Genomic DNA, 18,533 nt, shown 5'->3' with positions numbered 1-18,533 from the left:
TAGGATCTATCTGATAGTCGTGGGAGACCCTAAAGGTTTAGTCTCTGATGGAAATTGTTAACATTATCTGTAGCATGTGTAGTTTTGTAAATCTTGATTATCTCAATGCTTGCTTTCTTCTCAGTGTACCTGTGATCATCTTTTTTTGCTCATGTATGCAGATTTCATTTCTATAGAGGAAAAAAAGTAGCTCTGCAGCTTTTGTTAATGATAGGAAAAAGAGAAACTCAGTTGAGTTTTCTAATGTATAATTTGTTTCCCAGAATATAGTAACACAGAATTAGTTGTGGTGTTGTATTCCCTTCATGGTCTTGGAAGTACATGGAAGAGTAATGTTACTATTCTTTGCAGCTTAGTTAACATGAAGATGGAGGACTATGAAATATTCTGTAAGAAGCATCTTTCCAGAATCCAAGAAGAGGCAATAAAACCAGAAACTTCTTTCACTGTTCAGCACAAAAATATCTCCCTCATTCAATTCCATGGAGTTCCTGTGCTTTCCCCTCTGGTAAGGCTTCCCCCCCCTTTTTTCCCTGATGTGCTAACTGTGCTATTGGCACTAGCTTTTATGTCCACATGTAATGATTCTACTGAAGGTACAGCTCTGAGGTATCATCTGGCCTGCTGCTTAGCATATTCTAAGTATTTCTAGCCCTAATTTTACAACATAAAGGGGTAAAATGTACTTTTTTTCGCATTGACTACATATGCTTGCATTTCTTGAAATTTGTTATCTTCACAAGGGGAGTAAAAATGTTTGTGGTATTAAATATATGGATGTTACTGCTGGGCTTAACTTTATGTAAAATCATATTGACATTCCAAATATGGGACATGTGAGTTTGTTTAAAAGTGTCAAAAATAAAAAAGTGTGAATACGAAATACTGAGATAGTTAAAAAGCTTTTTAACTAATTTATTTTTCGCATGTGTTTGCAGCTTCCTCTAATGTATGTCACAGGCTCATCAATTATGTTAAGTCATTCTATGCTTAATGCAAACAGAGCAGAAGACTATTGGTAGTTTGTGCAATAATGCAGCTGACTTCCTTGTTTCAGTGATGGGAGGTGTGAATGGAGAGACTCTCTAACAAGGATCTCCAACAGTCGTGATGCAGATATACACTGGAGACTAAATGATATATTGACATATTTTTCATTTACAAATTGGTGGATATTTTAAGGTTTCATAGAAGAAATACATAATTTGATTTGAGACTACTTAATTTTGTAGAACTTCGTGAAACTGATTCTTGTAGATGCAGTTTTGCAGATCTAGTTTTGACTTTTATCCAAACTACATATTGTAAAGCAGTAACTGGGAAGATTTTCAAATTCTGATTGTTGAAAGGATCCAGAAGACTGCTTGCATGCATTTCTGTCTTCTTGTGAAATTCACCCCTGGTTCAAGAGGGCAAGTGCGAGCTAGTCCCTCTTAGAGCTTAATAGTTTGAGTACGGGTAGCAACACAGGTCACAGAGGGCTCTACAGCATGCCCAAACCTCCCGTCTCTGTAGAGGACTGGGGAAGACCTGTCCTGCAGTCTGAGTCCTGTGTCATTTGAAGTTGGTACTGTAGCATGTAATGTTCATGCAAATCTTTTATAAATGACCTTTTACATTCATGTTCATTTGCATGTGTGCCAAGAAGGCATTTTGTGTATCTTCCATTAAAAAAAAGTATAATGGTTTAAAAAGAAGCTGGCATTTAACATATGCGCAAAGTCTCAACTTAGGTGATTATTGTTCTATGTTTTGTTTTGTTGTTTTTCTTTCTAATTTATTTCTGTAATTCTGTATTGAAATTTGCATTTAGTGATACAAACAGTGCTTCTTACATCCTTTTTTTGCAGCTTAGCCTTGAAAAGAAAAAGGAAATACAGCAATATAAACAGAAAGCACTGGACCTAGAGACCTGGAGACAGAACTCCCGGAAAAGAGCTTTGTTGAATCGTGTTCAGGAGATTCTAGAAAATGTTCAGGTAGTGTTAGTCCAAAGCTTTCATACACCTTTACAGAAGAAAAACCCCTGTGCTTATAGACATTTTGAGAAAGTGCTGGGGGCTTAAGTACTCATCAATATAAACATTAAATTAATAGGAGTTAACTCTCCAGAACCAGCATTTTCTAGTGTTTCATGCTATGTGACCTGATACTTGATTATTTAGTCATAATATCTGTAGTCATCATAATGCATGGGACATGCTTTTCACTGCTTATTTTGATATGTGCAAAAGACAGATCACACCAGATGACTGACTGTTGCTTTTGTAACTGTGTTTGAAACAATTAGATTGTAAAAACAAATGAACAAAACCCCTGGTGTTAGAGCAATGGGCTTGCTTTATTTGCAAGCTTATAGTTTAATCAGAAAATAATCTATATTAAACCTTACGATTAAAGAATTAAAATTACCTTCGCAACAACTTGTAATTCTGTTGTGTGCTTTATAATTTTACTGCAACTATTTTGTTTTCTTTGCTGCTTCAATGCTGAGTTTAGTAGAGGTTTAATTTGAAAAGAATATTAACTACATCTAATCAAGCAGTATCATCAATATATATCAAGTGTCTTTGAAACAGTTGTAATACAGTCTTTAAATTAACCTGTTGCTTAAATAAGTACAGTTAACACTGAATTTGTTGAGTTACTAAGGTGGCAAACAAAACTTGTTAGGTTTCATTGTTTTCTGGAGTGTACATGGCAACAGTCATCTGGCTTGGGATTTGAAGAGCAGACTGGGAACGTATGTTCGATACAAAAATAAATTCACTTATTTTTTCAAAGGTGTCCCCTTGATAATTGAGTTGCAACACATAGAATAACCTATAGGATAGTTTTAGTGTGAAAATCCTTTTAAACAAATGTGACTAGAAGTAGCATGTAATTCTCACTTAAATAAAGTTGTCTTTCCAAGTACTTGACAAATGAAAACTCGTATTTAATTGTCTCTGGATTAGTAAAGAAATTAACAAATTATTTTATACTTCCACTATTTTTATTAGGAATTTTGTTGATTTGCTCTTAGTTGCCTATAGGTTAGTCTATATTTCATGCTGAAATTTTTCAATTGCGTTCCTTATTTAATAGAAACATGTTTTCATATTTTAAGAGGAATCTTGCAAGATGATTTGAAGCCATAAAGTTATTTGAATATATCCAAATTACCTTATGAAAAAAGAGCATCTTTGCATTCAGATACTTGGTATCAGTAAAAATGCTGAGGGGACCACTATTCAAATTTATATTTTAATTCCAGTAACCTCTTTCTCATTGCAAAGAGCTCTGTATTGTAAGTAATTTGTAGGAAAGCGGTAACAGTCAAACCGAAAATTTTTATTGGCTTTAAGGTGGTAGCATTCTTTTTTTAAATTCAGGTGAAGCTTGCAGGAATCTGGGGAGATTCCACTGAAAATACGTGATTTTTTTCGACTTTTATTTGCAGATCAGGAAGGGACCTAGCGGGAGTGACATGAACGCACAGAAGGCTGAGAATACTTGCCCTGATTCAGATTCAAAAGCTTCGACTGACTTCACAGTTCTACCAGATGTCAATTTGGCATGTTCTGAAAGGCACGGTCCCACGGAGCTTGAAAAGACACCAGAACTTATGCCATTAGATACTACTGGGCAGGTGTCATCAAATGTGACAGAAGTGGTTAACGCAGTAGAAGAAGATGTTTTTTCAAAGCAACGTGAGAGTCACTTCTCAAAAGACGTACCTTGTCCAAGGGCTGCGTCTCCTGACAACGTGCATAATAAGCTTGCGTCACATGCTTTGCAAAAGCAAGAGGGACTAGGAGTGCCACCAACGGATGAAGAAGTCCAAGATCCATACGTAATGAGTCTTCAGAACCTGATGAAGAAATCTAGGGAGTACATAGAGAAAGAGCAAGCCAAGCGTAGCTCAAAAAGTAATTCAAAGAGGAGTATGAGTGAAAGTCATTCAGATAAAGAAAATGATGGTGTTAAAACAACTGACTCTGTGAAAGAAAGAGTAAAGCTTACAGGCAGAAGCTGCACCACTTTGACACTTGATAAACCCAGTCTTAATAAATCAAATACCCTTCTCCAAGGTGCCTCTACTCATACAAATAACACAAGTATGTCAACTTTATCCAGTTTTTCTAAAGTGGACATACCTGTGAGAGTTGGAACACCCCCATTGGTGGATTCAGATTCGGATGAAGAATTTAAAAAGACTTCTATGTTTGATCGTGACAGTAGCGTTGTCAGGAGCCTCACGGGCTCTTACGCCAAATTGCCGAGCCCAGAGCCAAGCATGAGCCCTAAAATGCACCGAAGGCGCCCAAGACCTTTATCAATGGGACACATTGTTATAAATAACCCTGTGAATGCTTACGAGTTAAGTCCTAAAGGCAAGGGTAGAGCGATGGATTTAATCATGCAAGACATTGCTGATAAAAATAACGTGTCTGAATCAGTGCCAAAGTTCATGGTGGACTTCACTATGGTTTGCCCTAGCAGAGTTCCTGGTGTCAACAGGAATTCTTCAGGTCCTTGTGATGGGTTGGGGGTTGGCAAACAAAATCGCCATTCCTTTGGGCACTTGGAAGGCAAAGGAACATTGTCAGCTACGGTGGAAGGACAGGTAGTGATGGACAGCAGAGGGCCATGTAAAGTAGAGACTAGTACTAATATTGTAGCTCCAAAATTGAATGAGCCATTTGCCATCAGACAGTCTACAGTAACACAGAAGCTCCTAGCTGTGAGTGAAACCAAACCGTCTAGTTTGCTAGAAAATACTAAATGTAATTCTCAAGTAGAACTCAATAAATCATACGATGTAGAAAACCCATCCCCACTACTAATGCAGAGCAAGAATATGCGACAGGAGATGGACACTCCAAGTGTTTCCCTAGCAAACGAGCGGTTTCTAGAAAATAGTTTTGAAAAGGTAAAACGTAGACTTGATTTGGACACTGGCAACTGCCAAAAAGAAAACAATACCTGTGTTCTAACAGCTGGAATGGAAGAACAAGAGAAGCAGTGGTTGCAAGAACAGAAATATCCTGTGGGACCAGTTTACGTTACCAAGAATGCAGTCCCTGATAGTACGGCAAAAGGTAAAAGATTTCCTGTAGTTGAGGGTTTTTCTTAAGCTTACTTCTCGGTTTATAAATCTTTTAGAAAAAAAGCCCAATAATCATTAGTCATTGGTGGTTCTATGTCTGTATATGTATTAAAAGGCTAAAATTTTATTGAGTGTAAATGATATTTTTTTTTCCAGTAACCTTATTATTTCTCTAATTGTTAATTAATGACAAATTCTGAAATTCAACTTGCTACTTCAGCCATTTTTAACTGCTACAGAATGGAGTAATTGCTGTCTTAGGAGTCGCTTGGAGTCAAAAATCTTACAACAGTTATTTGTAACAAATACTTGATGAAACAATTTATGAGGAAACATCAGCTACAACATTATGTATCAGTTTTGTGAATTCTGTGTTTATTCTTAAGGGTATCATTTGACAGCACAAATATTAAGTTCCCATTTGAATGTAGAAATTGGAATTTAATTTTGCTAAGAAAATTATGTCTTATTCCATGAGGTCTGAATAAGACTACTAAAATAAAAGATAGCCTGTATAAATTAAAAGAAAATACCTTTTAATGGGCCGAAAATCACTATATAGGTATTTTCTTTGAATTCAAGACTGTTACATCTGTATGTGTCTCTACCAAATTAAGCTGAAGTGGCATAAATAATCTTAATTCTCTCAAGCAAGTGTAGGTATGCTATTCTTAGAGCTAGATTTTTTGTACCCTTATTTTAATATAGGCTGAGTTGGTGTTTTGCTGTTCCATTCACATGCTTATCCCACAAACATGAATACGCAAGTATTTTGAAGGACTGTAGTAACTGATGAGGTTCTTTGTAATACATTATGGAAACTTGATAGCAAGGTTCTTTGCAATACATAATTGAAACCTGATACCAAAGATATGTTGTACTTTTTTACTGATGATGCAAAGTACTCCTGTTAAAAGCACGTATGTCTGTGGCAAAGATCACATAGAAATTATTTAATGCTCAATTCCTTGTGATGTATCTTCTCAGAAGATATTTTAAAAACAAAAATGTTGGCCTTTGAAGAAATGAGGAAGAGACTTGAAGAACAGCATGCACAACAACTGTCGATTCTGATAGCTGAACAAGAGAGAGAACAGGAGAAATTGCAGAAGGTAAGGTAAAAAGAGGAAAAATTTTAAGCAAAGGGCATGTGTGTTGTATTGCAGTTTGTCAGGAACCAGTTGGGTTTAAAATGTATATTCTGTTGCTTTGCAGAGTTAGAAAAATAGTCTTACAGTTGATTCTTTCTTTTGTAGGAACTGGAAGAGCAGGAGAGAAGGTTGAAAGGAAAGAAGGTTGCTACAACGGAAATAGAAATTTCCAAAGTGAATATTAACAGTAGGATGGAGTTGGAGTGGAGGAAAAAAAGCGAGAGTGGCTTGCTGGGAAGCGTGCAGTCTCAGCTGGAGACAGTCCACAATGCAAACGCTGCCAGCATTGGTAAAACTGAAACGGTAGAATATAGATGAAATGTGATATATTTTGCTCTGCAGTGCTCAAGTGGACAGGCTGTCCCAGTGTATTGATAAAGGCAGTGTTCTGTCCTAGGGCACTTGTTGGTCAGGATATGTGGACAGCTGCTGCCTTCAGCTATTGACAGCATATGTAAAACAAATTCTGTGTTGCGTCTTTGTCTAGCTGGCATTTAGCATGATTTCAGCCATCCTTTTATTGTTTCATGTATTGCATTTGTATATAATTGGTTAAGGGCCTATTTGAGGAAAACAAGCTAAAAGTAAACTGATTTGATCAAGGATGAGGAGGTGGACTTGGCATAATGCCAGAGAATGTTCATCCTCATTCCATGTAGCTGCACAGCAGTGGGACAGGTGTCCTCGTTTGTGTAGGAGGATTAGAAGGGCTCTGCCAAGGGGTCTTCATTGCAAGGAAGTACAGCTGTAGCTGATGGAACACCTCTCACCTGTTCCAGAAGATTATGAAATGTTTTGTTTTGTCTTCTGTTTAGCCAATTCTGCTAGGAAATTAATGAGAAATACTCAGATTGCTTCTTGCCTGTAATTGACCTCGTAAACAAAGCTGCTAATTCTGAGCTGAGGTTTCTTGAATGTATTAACATGCCCTTCTTACCAAACACAGATGGAAATTGGGTATTCTAACAGGCAAACAGCAAAGGAACTTCCATTTGAAAGTAAAATTACTCAACTATATGTTTATTCCTTATTCATCTTTAGGATCCATGATAGCAACATTAAACACTTTAAAACCATTTTCTTTGAGCTGCTTTGTGAGTAAGATGTTCTGTAGCAAGTTTACCGTTAGGTGAATGATTTTTCATCCTGTAGCGTATGGACATTCTTCCTCCCAATATACAAGTATTATAATCCGCACTGTGAATAAGAATAGCTAACGGCGCTGGGAGCCTCTTTTTTTTTCAGCCCAAAAAGGTTTCTTGACTGCAACGAGAGCTAAAGTTTATGTATGTGCTTGACTTTTATCTGTGTTTGTTGTTTTTTATGGAGTGCTGCATTTGTGTATTTGTGTATATATCTATGTATATATGTGTATACATACACATAGTCATTACTTTTGTGGACAAAGTCTGTGTATTGAACTGTACATTCTGCTTTGCATGCAGGTTTTGCTCATACTACGACACCTAACACCTTTGCTTCAACAAGTGAAACTTCATTCTTTCTCTGGGGACCATCAGGTAGTGGAGTTATAAAAACCTCCGTATCTAGGCCAAGTAACAGGATCAAAACTAGGTGGACTCAGGTAAGGAAAAGAAAGGTTTATTTATAGCTTAAAAAGCCCTCTAGTTTTTTAAGACACTGGTAACTTTGTAGTAGCTGTGCAGTAATAAATCTCACAGGAAAGTTTAGTATCCCTTCCTATATCGACTTTGATTACACAAGAGAACTGTATAGGATATTTTTCTCGTTGTTCATATATGCAAAATAATCATATAACAATATATTGCTTCTGCTGAGTTAATATTATGGTGGGTACTTCTGGCCTAGCCAAAACTTTATCAACTGCTTACGTCACCTGATTGATATTATTTGAGAAATAATTCATAATTCTTGCATTTTCATTGCATGCTTAGACGATGCTTCTTTTCTTTTCAGGTTTTCAGTCCAGAGATACAAATGAAGTTCGATAAGATCACTGCTGTGGCAAAGGGGTTTCTCACTCGTAGACTCCTGCAGACAGAAAAACTGAAACATCTTAAGCAAACTGTAAAAGTAAGATCAGCATTTTTATTATGCAGCTTCTCCTCCTGTTTGTTTTTGCTCATATCTTCAATTGACAGGTGAAAGAATGCATTTTCTGCCTTCAGAAGAATTTGGGAATGTCTGTCACGTGAACATGTTTGAGTGTTGTCTTGCTTAGAGTCACAAGGTCCAAGTCAAACAAAGACTGTACGTCATATGTGTACAGTTTGTAGTGATTCCTTTGTTGTGAAGCCCGGTGCTTAATCTTATTTTCCCATCTTCCCCAGGATACTATGGACTTCATAAAAAATTTTCAGTCTGAAGCTCCATTAAAAAGAGGAAGTGTTTCAGCACAAGATGCATCCCTTCATGAAAGAGTAATGGCTCAGGTGACAGAATTTAAATCTTTTTTTTTTTTCTTCTTTCCTAGCTATTCTGTGCAATATAAATACCTAAAACCTTCACAGTGACTTTGTTTAAAGTGAAAGGCTTAAACTATGGCTGTGAAGAGAAGATTCCATTTTTGTGCTGACACATTAAGAGAGATTTCAAAATTAGCTTTTCAAGTGTTTTGTTTGGATTAAAAGCAAGAAGACCTTGATGATCAAAACCATAGGAATGTTAACTTGACTGAGTATTTATTAAAATTTTATTTATTCTTTCCAGCTGCGAGCTGCTCTGTATGACATCCATGACATCTTTTTTACGATGGAGGCATCAGAAAGAATGAATATTCTGCGTCATGATCGTGAAGTTCGTAAAGAGAAGATGCTCAGGCAAATGGTGTGTTATAGTTAAGCAAATGTAAACTGTTTTAAGGTGTTAAGTACTGAATCATTTTGCTTTTAAGATATTCTTCCTCACCCAGTAAAAAGTTTTTAAAATATGAATTGTTTTTTAATTATGCTTCTGTAGGTAACTTTAAAAAAAAAAAGAGGTCACTGCAGTAGGAGATTAATATGTTGAAACTTTTAGCGTGTAGATATATAAAAATAGAATGAAAACCATGGTGAAAATAATACCAAAAGTTCATACTTTAAATAAGAATTCATTATGGCACACAAATGTTTTTAATCTGATAATATACGGAAGATCCTTTAATTTTAAAAAAGAAAAAACCCCTTGAATTTAGCCTGAATGTGAACTTAGTACTGAAAACACTCTTGGTTTTGTTTTTGGTTTTTGGGGTTTTTTGTTTGTTTGGTTCTTGTGTTTTGGTTTTGTTTTTTCTTAATTAGGGGCAGGTCAGATGGGGTTAAGCTCTATAAGAGCAGTAACTAGTGTTATTGTCGGTTCTTTTGCTTTTTTAGGATAAAGTAAAGAGCCCAAGAGAGCGAGCGACACTTTCAACAGCTACACAGAAATCTCTGGACAGGAAAAAGTACATGAAGTATGTGCAGTTCTCCCTTTGTGGTGGGGGGGGCAGGGTGCAAGAGGATGGGTAGGAGGCATTGGAAATAGAAGTTTTTGGAGTAACAACTTCTTTGCAAACTAATATCTCCCCTAAGAACAATGAATAAAAAAAGTCTTCAGGTGTGTGGGGCTTTACTAATAGTACTTCACTCTTACTTTTAAGAGACTTATTGTTTGTATGGGAGAAAAATATTTGTTCTAAGTTGTGCATTTATGCTATATTTCTGTGGTAAGCAAAATGATCCTTGTGCACTTAGTTTATGGTTGATTTTTGTAAATTGTAAAAAGTGCCCCAAGTTATTTTATCAATCTTTCTAAAGTGGCTGGCAATAGAGATACTTGGTAGAGTATCTCTGGCAAAGTTTTTTTGGGGGATGGTAGCAGGCATTATCCTGCAACACAGTGGACTCAACAGTTGTGTTACAGTTGCTCATGAGTAAAAGATGATAATCTGTAGTACTGCTCTGGCAGTATTACGTGTAGATGTAGATCCTGTTGTAGGTTTTCTCTTACTGTTTCTGTTTAAGACCTAGATGATGATTTTATAATTTAAGTATGTTTCAATACTTTTGTTTCTCTAGGGCTTCAGAAATGGGAATGCCAAGTAAAAAAATAATCATAAAACAAAAAACTCCTGAAAGCCGGTGAGTGAAGATTACTTGTATTAGGATGCTTTTAAAGAACTGTCTTATAATGGTAGATTCTTTGATCTGCGTTGCTGGTTTGCCATCAATTGGTTCAATTCCTGCCACTATTATGACTGACAGTAATGAAGTCTGAGAAAAGGGTTTATTAGCTTATTAGAAGTTAGAAAAGATTTATTTTCTTCAGAGTCAGTTCTGAAATGTTATCTTCAGAAATTATTTATTTATGGCTTTAAATCTCTGCTCAAGTTCCAGGTTTTTCTTTGAGATACACTACTACTTTTCTTAATACCCTTTACTTTGCAATGTAATCATTGATATGCTTATCTTTCGAAAGCTGTCAGAAAAGATGTGGCTTTCTGTTGTGAGGAAAAGTTCTTGCTTCTAGCTTGTGCGATTGTTTCCTTAGATCACAGAAATCAGTGTGTTCAATACTTGTTGTTCAGGAAGACAGCAGCCCTCCTCATATGAGGCCTGTCTGCACCTTTTTCTAGTATAAAAAGTCAGATACCTGGCATCCCTTAAAAACAATTTTTATCCCATGCTTACCCAAAAGCTTTGAAGACGTACTGACTACTAATACAGTTCAATCTTCAATGACTAGTTTAAGCAATGCATTCCTTTTTTCCTGTATGTTCTTATCAATGCCTAGGAACCCAAGGCACTGTTGAGGGATTTTTCTATGTGTGCTTTTTTGTTTCTTTGTTTTAAATAGCAGACGTAGTAATCCTATTCTAGAATTTTAATTCCTGCCACTTTTGCCTACATGTCATCTGCATTACAGAACCTGTTAGCCTTTCTGAAATTTGTTATGTGAAACATGATGCATAATTCAGTATTCCTTATGAGATTTTTTTTTAAAGAAGGGAAAAAGCGCTAATAAAAGCTTGTGTTTTAACAGTGTACTTCAACCAAATCAAGGACAGAATGCCCCACTTCATAGACTGCTTTGCAGACAAGGGTAAGGGCACAGCACGTTTATAGCCTAAAGACGGAAGTAAATGCAAAGTGCAAGAGCACAGTGATTTCTGAATAATGTTTACACATACTGGTGCAACTCTTATTCAAAGTAAAAATAATTACTTCTCGCAGTATTTTGAGAGAGTGATGAAACTTTGTTTTACCTTGTACTGCAAGAAGATATTTAGTGTTCTCATCCTCTTGTGTATTGTCTCCATTTACACTGTGTTCCAACATTTCTATTTGTAACATTCATTCCATGAAGCTTTGCTTCCACTTAATGAAATCTGTGTGTTTTTAAATGTAGACTGTAATGGCACAGTATCTGAACTGAATCAGTTTCTTGAATAGAGTTTTAAAAAATTGTTCATGGGGAGATACTCTCCTATTTAATGTGTCTACTTAAGCCATAATAATGTCAATAGGAATTGTATGCATACTCAGGAGGAGGCTCTGTGGGACACTGTAAAAAATGTTTTCATGTCAAACACAGTTTGATAGTGTCTTTATATTTTTGGATACAGCCTTTCAACTTTGATGCAAGTGACTTATTAACTCTTTTATATTTAATTAGAACCCCTAAGACCTCAGTGAAGGGGGTTGAGCAAAATAGAAAGAAGGCCCCAGAGAGCCGAGTGTCTAACAAGGCTGTTTCAGGTGTGTAGAAAATTGGTGCTTGGATCTTATAGTAAATAAGTTACTAGTATCTAGAAAAAGTAAATGGGGGATATATTGTTTTCCTTTTCTTGTGCATCTGCTTTGCTATGTCATAAGTCTAACCTATCTCTTTAAACAAATGTGCTGGTAACTTAAGCATCCAGTTTCAAATTCTATAAACATAGTGTATAGAATGTACTGCACAGCTCATTTGCTTTCACTCACCAGATGCCCAGTCATAAAAAAGCTTGCCAGATATATTCACTGTAACTGTTTGAGAAGCTAATAGTAGTCAAACTAGGCTTGGATTAGACTCTTAATGTCATTTCATTCTTAGTTATTTACACATGTGTAACTCATCTTCAACACGAAGCCTATTGAAAGGACAGGAAGGAGAGTTTGAGACTTATTAGTCAGCATTCAGTCATCATACAGTCCTAAAATTACATATATTACTGTAGTATCCTACGGAATGTTTGGGTCTTAATGACCCAATTTTAAAAGTGGAGTATTCCTGTACTTGTATACAGAGATTACTAATTGGTTACCTTCTATTAAAAAGGTTTGGTAACAGTGCCAAACCTATGTTTTCAGCCCGTTCAGCCAGGAACGGGATAAACCACTATGAAACATCTTACACAATTTCAGTTTTTTAAAATCAGATTTTAAATTTATTAAGTGACAAACCTTAATTCATCAAAAGGTAAAGTGATTTATATGTTTTGGAACTGTTTAAGATTTTAATTATGCTTTGTTCTGAAAGGAGACTTCCACAATTCAAGTATACAAATTGGGAATTTTTGGGCTCAATAAGGCAAATTATAATGTAGTAGGATTTCAACTGTTTTCCGTATCTTTATGTATTAAGTGTCAAACCTTTCCTATAAGGGAAATTCTCCATTTATTACTGCCCTGGAGCAATGCTGGCAGGGAGTATCTGCGAGTTTCAGTGCAGTGAGTACACTGTTTAAATGTGATGTTTTCCCAGAGAGTTTTGTCTTTTCATAGTACTTTGTCCAGCTAAGAGAAGGGGCCATAGAAGGATGTATAGTAAGAAACTGTGCATACACATCTGTAGCATTTCAGTTTGATAAAGGAGGAAAAAAAAAATGAGGGCAAAATAAAAAAGTAGATTATGAGATTACAACCAAGGTTTGTTCATTTATTTTTCTGTTGCCAATTCTCCTGGCAGTGCTGTCACCACTAAAGTGGAGCAAGGCAGTTGTTCAGTTGCATTCAATGACACTACAGAAAAATTAGCAAAGGTAGGAAATAATCTCTCTGAAATATAAAGAAGAAAATTAAAAAAGCAATATAATTTTAGCAACCGGAGGTAGCCATTAAGGCAAGTTTTTATCTGCAAGTTTTCAAAAATGTGTGAGGTATTAACTAGTAAATGAGTGCTGAAGAACAGGGACAACAAGGCAATCAAGACCTCTACCGGTTACAGTATTACAGCGGTTGTAAAAGAGTAGTAGTGTAAGGGTGGTGTCAGTGTCAAGTTTAGTACTGATTTGAGATTTGGATGCCATCCCCAGTCTCATATAATTCATGCTCAGTTCATAATGACCTACAGTGTTTTTCACATTTGTGTCTGGCCTCAGACATCCAGTTAAAGTGTTCTTTCTCACTCTTCGGTGTTGGCAGTGTGTGCTGCTCTGCTAAGTAAGTCCCTGAGTTTATCTTAGTCTTAATTATCTAAGTCGTGACAGTTGATACTTGGCAATGAGAAGAATCCTTTGGGATATATCTCTGAATTCCTCTTTGATATCTCTAAATTTCTCTTTGCCTTATTGCTGTTTGTTGAATATCTGGAAAGCTATTTAATGCCTTCTATAGTGGCCTTCTTGGAACTTAAAGCAGATGTGTCTAACCAATTGTATGCTGCCTGGTTCTGGTTGCACAGCATAACCTCATTTAGTGTTTGGACATCATACGTGTTCCCATGGCGTAATACCAGTACTTCTGTATGCTCCTTTATAAATAGGTTAGACTACTTGTACTAAATTAATAGAAAGGCATTTTGAAATTATTAGATGGGGAACACTTGGCATGAAAGAAATAATCTGCATAATTTTGCTGTCTTCATTCATCCCTGACTGCCAACTAAATTGTGCTTTTTAGAGGGGCAAAAGGGAAAGGAGGGTTAGTAGAATACAACTATTATATATAAATGTCACTTATGCATTCAAATTAGACATGAGGCATACCCTTGGAAGAAAACAATAACATACTCATGCAACTACTTTCTTCTTTTTTTTTTTTCTCCCCATTCTTCTGATTGTTGTCTTAAATTCTGTCTGCAAAGTGCTTTGTAGCTTTAATACCACTCCGATTGACTGTTGTCTTTTTCTGGCAAGAAGGCATTTCTTTTAGGAATCAACTGGTGATCCTAAATTTAGTTTTTGTTGTTTTGTATTCCTTCAATCCAGAGTTCTATGCTAAAGAGAAAAGAACAAACTAATAAATCTGTGACGAGTCTTTATTTGTTGATTTTTTTTTTTAATTTTATTATTTTAAATAGTACAGAGATGCTCAGTCAGTAGCCTCCAAGCTGTGCCAGGCAGGGCATTTAATGTGATCTGATGGTGTTAGAAAGAAGGTGGTTGAGATCAGGCAGCTGCTGCAACTAGACCTATTAATCTCCTTTTGTTCCTGCCCAGTCTGAGTAAGTGTTGTGGAAAAGAAATATGGGACATGAGGCACACAGAGTATTTGGGTGGCAGCAGCATTTGGCCAAGCTGGTCTTTCCTGCATGCCTGTCCAGCCTGAGCAGGGAGCAGATTGGTTGTGCGAGGTGGTGTGTGCTGGAAGTGTGTTAGCATTCAGGCCAGCGCTTCAGGAAGGCATCAGACTTGCTGTGTGTGAGCCAGTCAATCATATGTCGTAGGAGAGAGGCCTCATGTAATTGCTCCCCTTGCCACTGGAAAAGGTTGGGTGATAATTGTATTCAGAAGGACTGTAACTCCTTTTAATAAAATTCGGCTTCTTCAATTCCTTAGACTAGATTGCTGGGGTTCTTAACACTTCCCTATACTGTCCTATTCTGTATGTGAGATTTTTATGTAACTTGGAGTGCACTTGAGGAGAGTTAAGAAGTAATGTTAAATCACTGATAAAGCGTCATGCCTGTCAGCCTGGTTGGTTGTTCTACGAGATCCCATGCGAGCTGAAGACTACAGCACTGCAGAGTGCTGGGCCAGCGAGAATGCCTTTTTTATAGTGGGAAACAATGCTCAGATGTGAGGGATCTGGCCCTGGTAAGGTCTCTGGGCATTTCCAAAATTGCTTTGCACTGTGCTGAATGTAGCCCTTGGACGCCTGTAAGTAACCACTGCAACTCTGACAAAAAGTAACTGAAGATCCTAAAAAGGACTGGCACTTACTTTGCCGCGTTCATTTAATTGCCTGGTAATTATTTCTCTTCCATGGCTGTCTTCCATTTCCACTGCTCTGCACCATGTGGTATGATTTTCACTGCTTTCTGTAAATGTTTGCTCACATTGCTGGACACTCTCGGTAACTGCCTGAACCTAATGAATGCTGAGTTGTGCTACTTTTTAGCAGCCTGCAGTGCTAAACCCTTATTACTGGAAGATACTTGTGCAATGCATAGTATAATACGGCTTTCTAAATATATGTATGTATATATTTGTTCCATGTGGAGAGATTTTTTTATTTATTATTATTTCTATACTTGAGCAGTTTTCCTTTCATGAGGGCTCTGCCTGATGACCTTATTCATACTCCACTTTTAATTCTGGTTGTGTATATCGACATGGAAATCTACAACTGTCTCTTGGTTTATTAATGTGGCAGCTGGGAAAAGGGAAGAGTTGTCTTAAATATTTGACTTGTGTAATATTTTTTTAATGGATAGTTTGTTTAAAAGTAGTACATGGCATAGTTAAACTTATCAGTCATTTTATCTCTGTCTTGGTGATGTGACAGACTTACCTTTTAAAAACTTGTGGATTGTAGTTGTGTATGTCTTTGAGTAGCAGAAAAGAAGATGGGATAGTTACTGAGGAAGGGAATACTATTAAATGTCATTACTTTCAAACGTATAAGTAGTTTTCATAAGGCATTTTGGGTGTAACATTATGAAAACTGTCATTTCAAAAGTAGCCACTGAATATATAATACTTCTTAAAATAAATTGTCCTAAACTTTTCAGCTATTTTTGTTGGCTAATACTGTTACAAAACCCAGTACTACTAATGGTGAAATGGTAATGTTTCTACTTCATTATTAGGAGCATATGCAGGAAGAACCCAAAGAAAGAAGCCAAATGTTGTGACAATTTAAGAAGACAGCACTCACTGGGATAAAATGGCTATTTTTTAATGATGTCATTCTCAACACGGATTCAAATGTTGCATCTTCCATACGTATATGTATATTTAGAAATTATAAACATACGATGACACATTAATACAAACATACTGAAGTAATAAAAGGCTGTGAAGCTCTAATACTTGTGGAAAAATTGCATGTTAAAACTTATTATATATTCATACTACTGTGTACACAAGATTCACAATCGTGTTTATTTAAGACCACCATAGGGCAACATTAAGCTAATTTGTGACTTTTTCCACACTCTCTATTTCTTGTGTCTGACATGCATTTTGCATTACTTAAAATTGCAATTTCTGTGTATGGTTGCCACCATAAATAAGTCCTGTGTACTTATTTTTCGTTTCATACCATGAAGTTAAAGCAGTTAAATAAGAAAAAAAATAACTTCATTCAAACAAAAATGAGCTCTTCCATCAGTGAATTTGTCAGCAACCTTTTTGAATGTACTTTATGTATGAATGCGATTACCTCAATTTAAATACTAACAGCCTAAATGTTTTGCATTTCTGCTGAGTTGGACAGACATGGATCCCAGATTAACTGCTGGGCAGACAGATGTACTTTCAATGACTGTACTAAAACTGCGCATTCATACACGTAGATCAAACCACTGTGCTGGAAGAGAATAGGATTTTTTTTCCTTGCTGTCTACTGCATTTTCTTATGGAAACAACTTTTGACCAAGATGAAGAGAAGCATATGTTGTACAAAAATTTCAGAAGGCAAGATTTTAAATGTTTTCCCATTTCAGACTTACAAATGATTGTCTGTAATAATAATTTGCATATCTTATGTTTCCTTAATGACAGTCGCTATTTTTTTGAGTAGTTTCTCTTCTGCCATGATCTAACAGGTCCTTGCACTGAAATTGTGATTTCAGGGGGGAAAATATCCCTACCTAAGCCCAGTAAGCATTCTCATATTTATGAAAATCTAACATTAAAAGATCATGCTCATATTTTGCCTTCGTCTTCCTACTGATGCATATTATCCTTCAACTTGAGGGCAGCAGAAGTCTGTAACTTCTGTCTTTTAACGAACTTGAGACACGATGTTAACATTCAAAGTCCAATAGAGAAAAGCTTGGCTGTGTAAGTCTTTGCAGTGCTTACTGCTTTGCTCTGTGACAATAGTTGTAGACAACTGACTACCTGAATATGAAATGGATAACGTTTTGTTGCTTTCCCAGTATCAATACAATGCAACACAATAACTTCAGAGGCTCTGTAACATGTTGACATGGATATAAGAGGAAAAAAACTTACTGAAAATTTCATTGCGTTAAATAGCATGAAAGAGGAACATTAACAGTCGGATGAGGTGAGTGTCTTCAGGAGCAGTGATGAGTGAATTGGCTTGCTTGTGACACTAGCTCTGGCTTTTGTCTGCCACCAAGTCTGTCCTCTGCAGCTAGTGACATTGTTCAAACAAAATGTTTTATACCATGCAGTTAGTTAGCCAAGTTGCATACTTAGAAAAAGGCAAAAATGCTGCCTAAACACTTTGAAGAATGACCCTGCTCAGTGGCTCTTTACAGTGGCATTTATTTGAAAGCTTGCGACGGGGCTGCCCTCATAGTGTAAATTTAAGAGTTTACACCAGTGGACGACCTGCCTCCTTCATACAAATGCTATGGATCTTTAAAATTTCAGATGTAATACAGAAAATGCCCAAGGCAAGCTTCTTCCTCACCCAGTAGGCATCAAAGCTGTTTTGGTTCCCAAATTGCCTTGGGAGTGAGTGGAAAACATCTCAAGAGGGGAAAAATTTAGTGACAAGAGTAACCTGTGTCACAGGGGACGAGATGTCCTGTTGATATATCAGTGCTGAAGACTGATGTTTTTAACGGATGTTTTGTGTGCTGTGTTTATTAGCATAGGCAATACGTTGATGTAAAAATAGGTTAAGTGTTAGTAGAAATGAGTGCTTACCTTCTGTTCAGGTTTCACATCTAAACCTCTTGTACTTTAAGCATGCTCCCAGTATGTGTAATAGAACATTGTGGCACCAAATTTTATTACCTTTCATGAGGCCTTTCTCTTGACAAGTGCCAGAATTTGGTTTTGTACTTGATATGTTTTGTATTTATACATATTTATGTTTTTATTTTGTGTGGAATTGTAATATCATTATAAAAGTGTATTTATTTTTGTACTTTCATTTTCATCAGTCTTGCTTTTTACTTAAAACATACTGCACAATAAACTTTGAATCTTTAAAAAAGAACTG

General features: G+C 36.4%; 1 protein-coding gene across 1 annotated transcript; it reads left to right on the top strand.

Moving 5' to 3' along the window:
• Nucleotides 1–361: 361 nt before the first annotated feature.
• CCP110 (centriolar coiled-coil protein 110) lies at nucleotides 362–18,488 on the top strand. The gene is made up of 14 exons (XM_009810854.2): nucleotides 362–508; nucleotides 1,851–1,979; nucleotides 3,443–5,084; nucleotides 6,080–6,204; nucleotides 6,349–6,532; nucleotides 7,689–7,828; nucleotides 8,182–8,298; nucleotides 8,556–8,657; nucleotides 8,935–9,051; nucleotides 9,579–9,658; nucleotides 10,263–10,325; nucleotides 11,227–11,286; nucleotides 11,860–11,942; nucleotides 16,198–18,488. The coding sequence occupies exons 1-14, from the start codon at nucleotides 362–364 to the stop codon at nucleotides 16,248–16,250; spliced, it is 3,042 nt and encodes a 1,013-aa protein (XP_009809156.1). The 3' UTR covers nucleotides 16,251–18,488.
• Nucleotides 18,489–18,533: the final 45 nt, after the last annotated feature.

The sequence above is a fragment of the Gavia stellata genome, chromosome 18 (assembly GCF_030936135.1).
Source record: "Gavia stellata isolate bGavSte3 chromosome 18, bGavSte3.hap2, whole genome shotgun sequence".
Taxonomy (NCBI): domain Eukaryota; kingdom Metazoa; phylum Chordata; class Aves; order Gaviiformes; family Gaviidae; genus Gavia; species Gavia stellata.
This window is presented reverse-complemented; position numbering and strand designations above follow the sequence as displayed.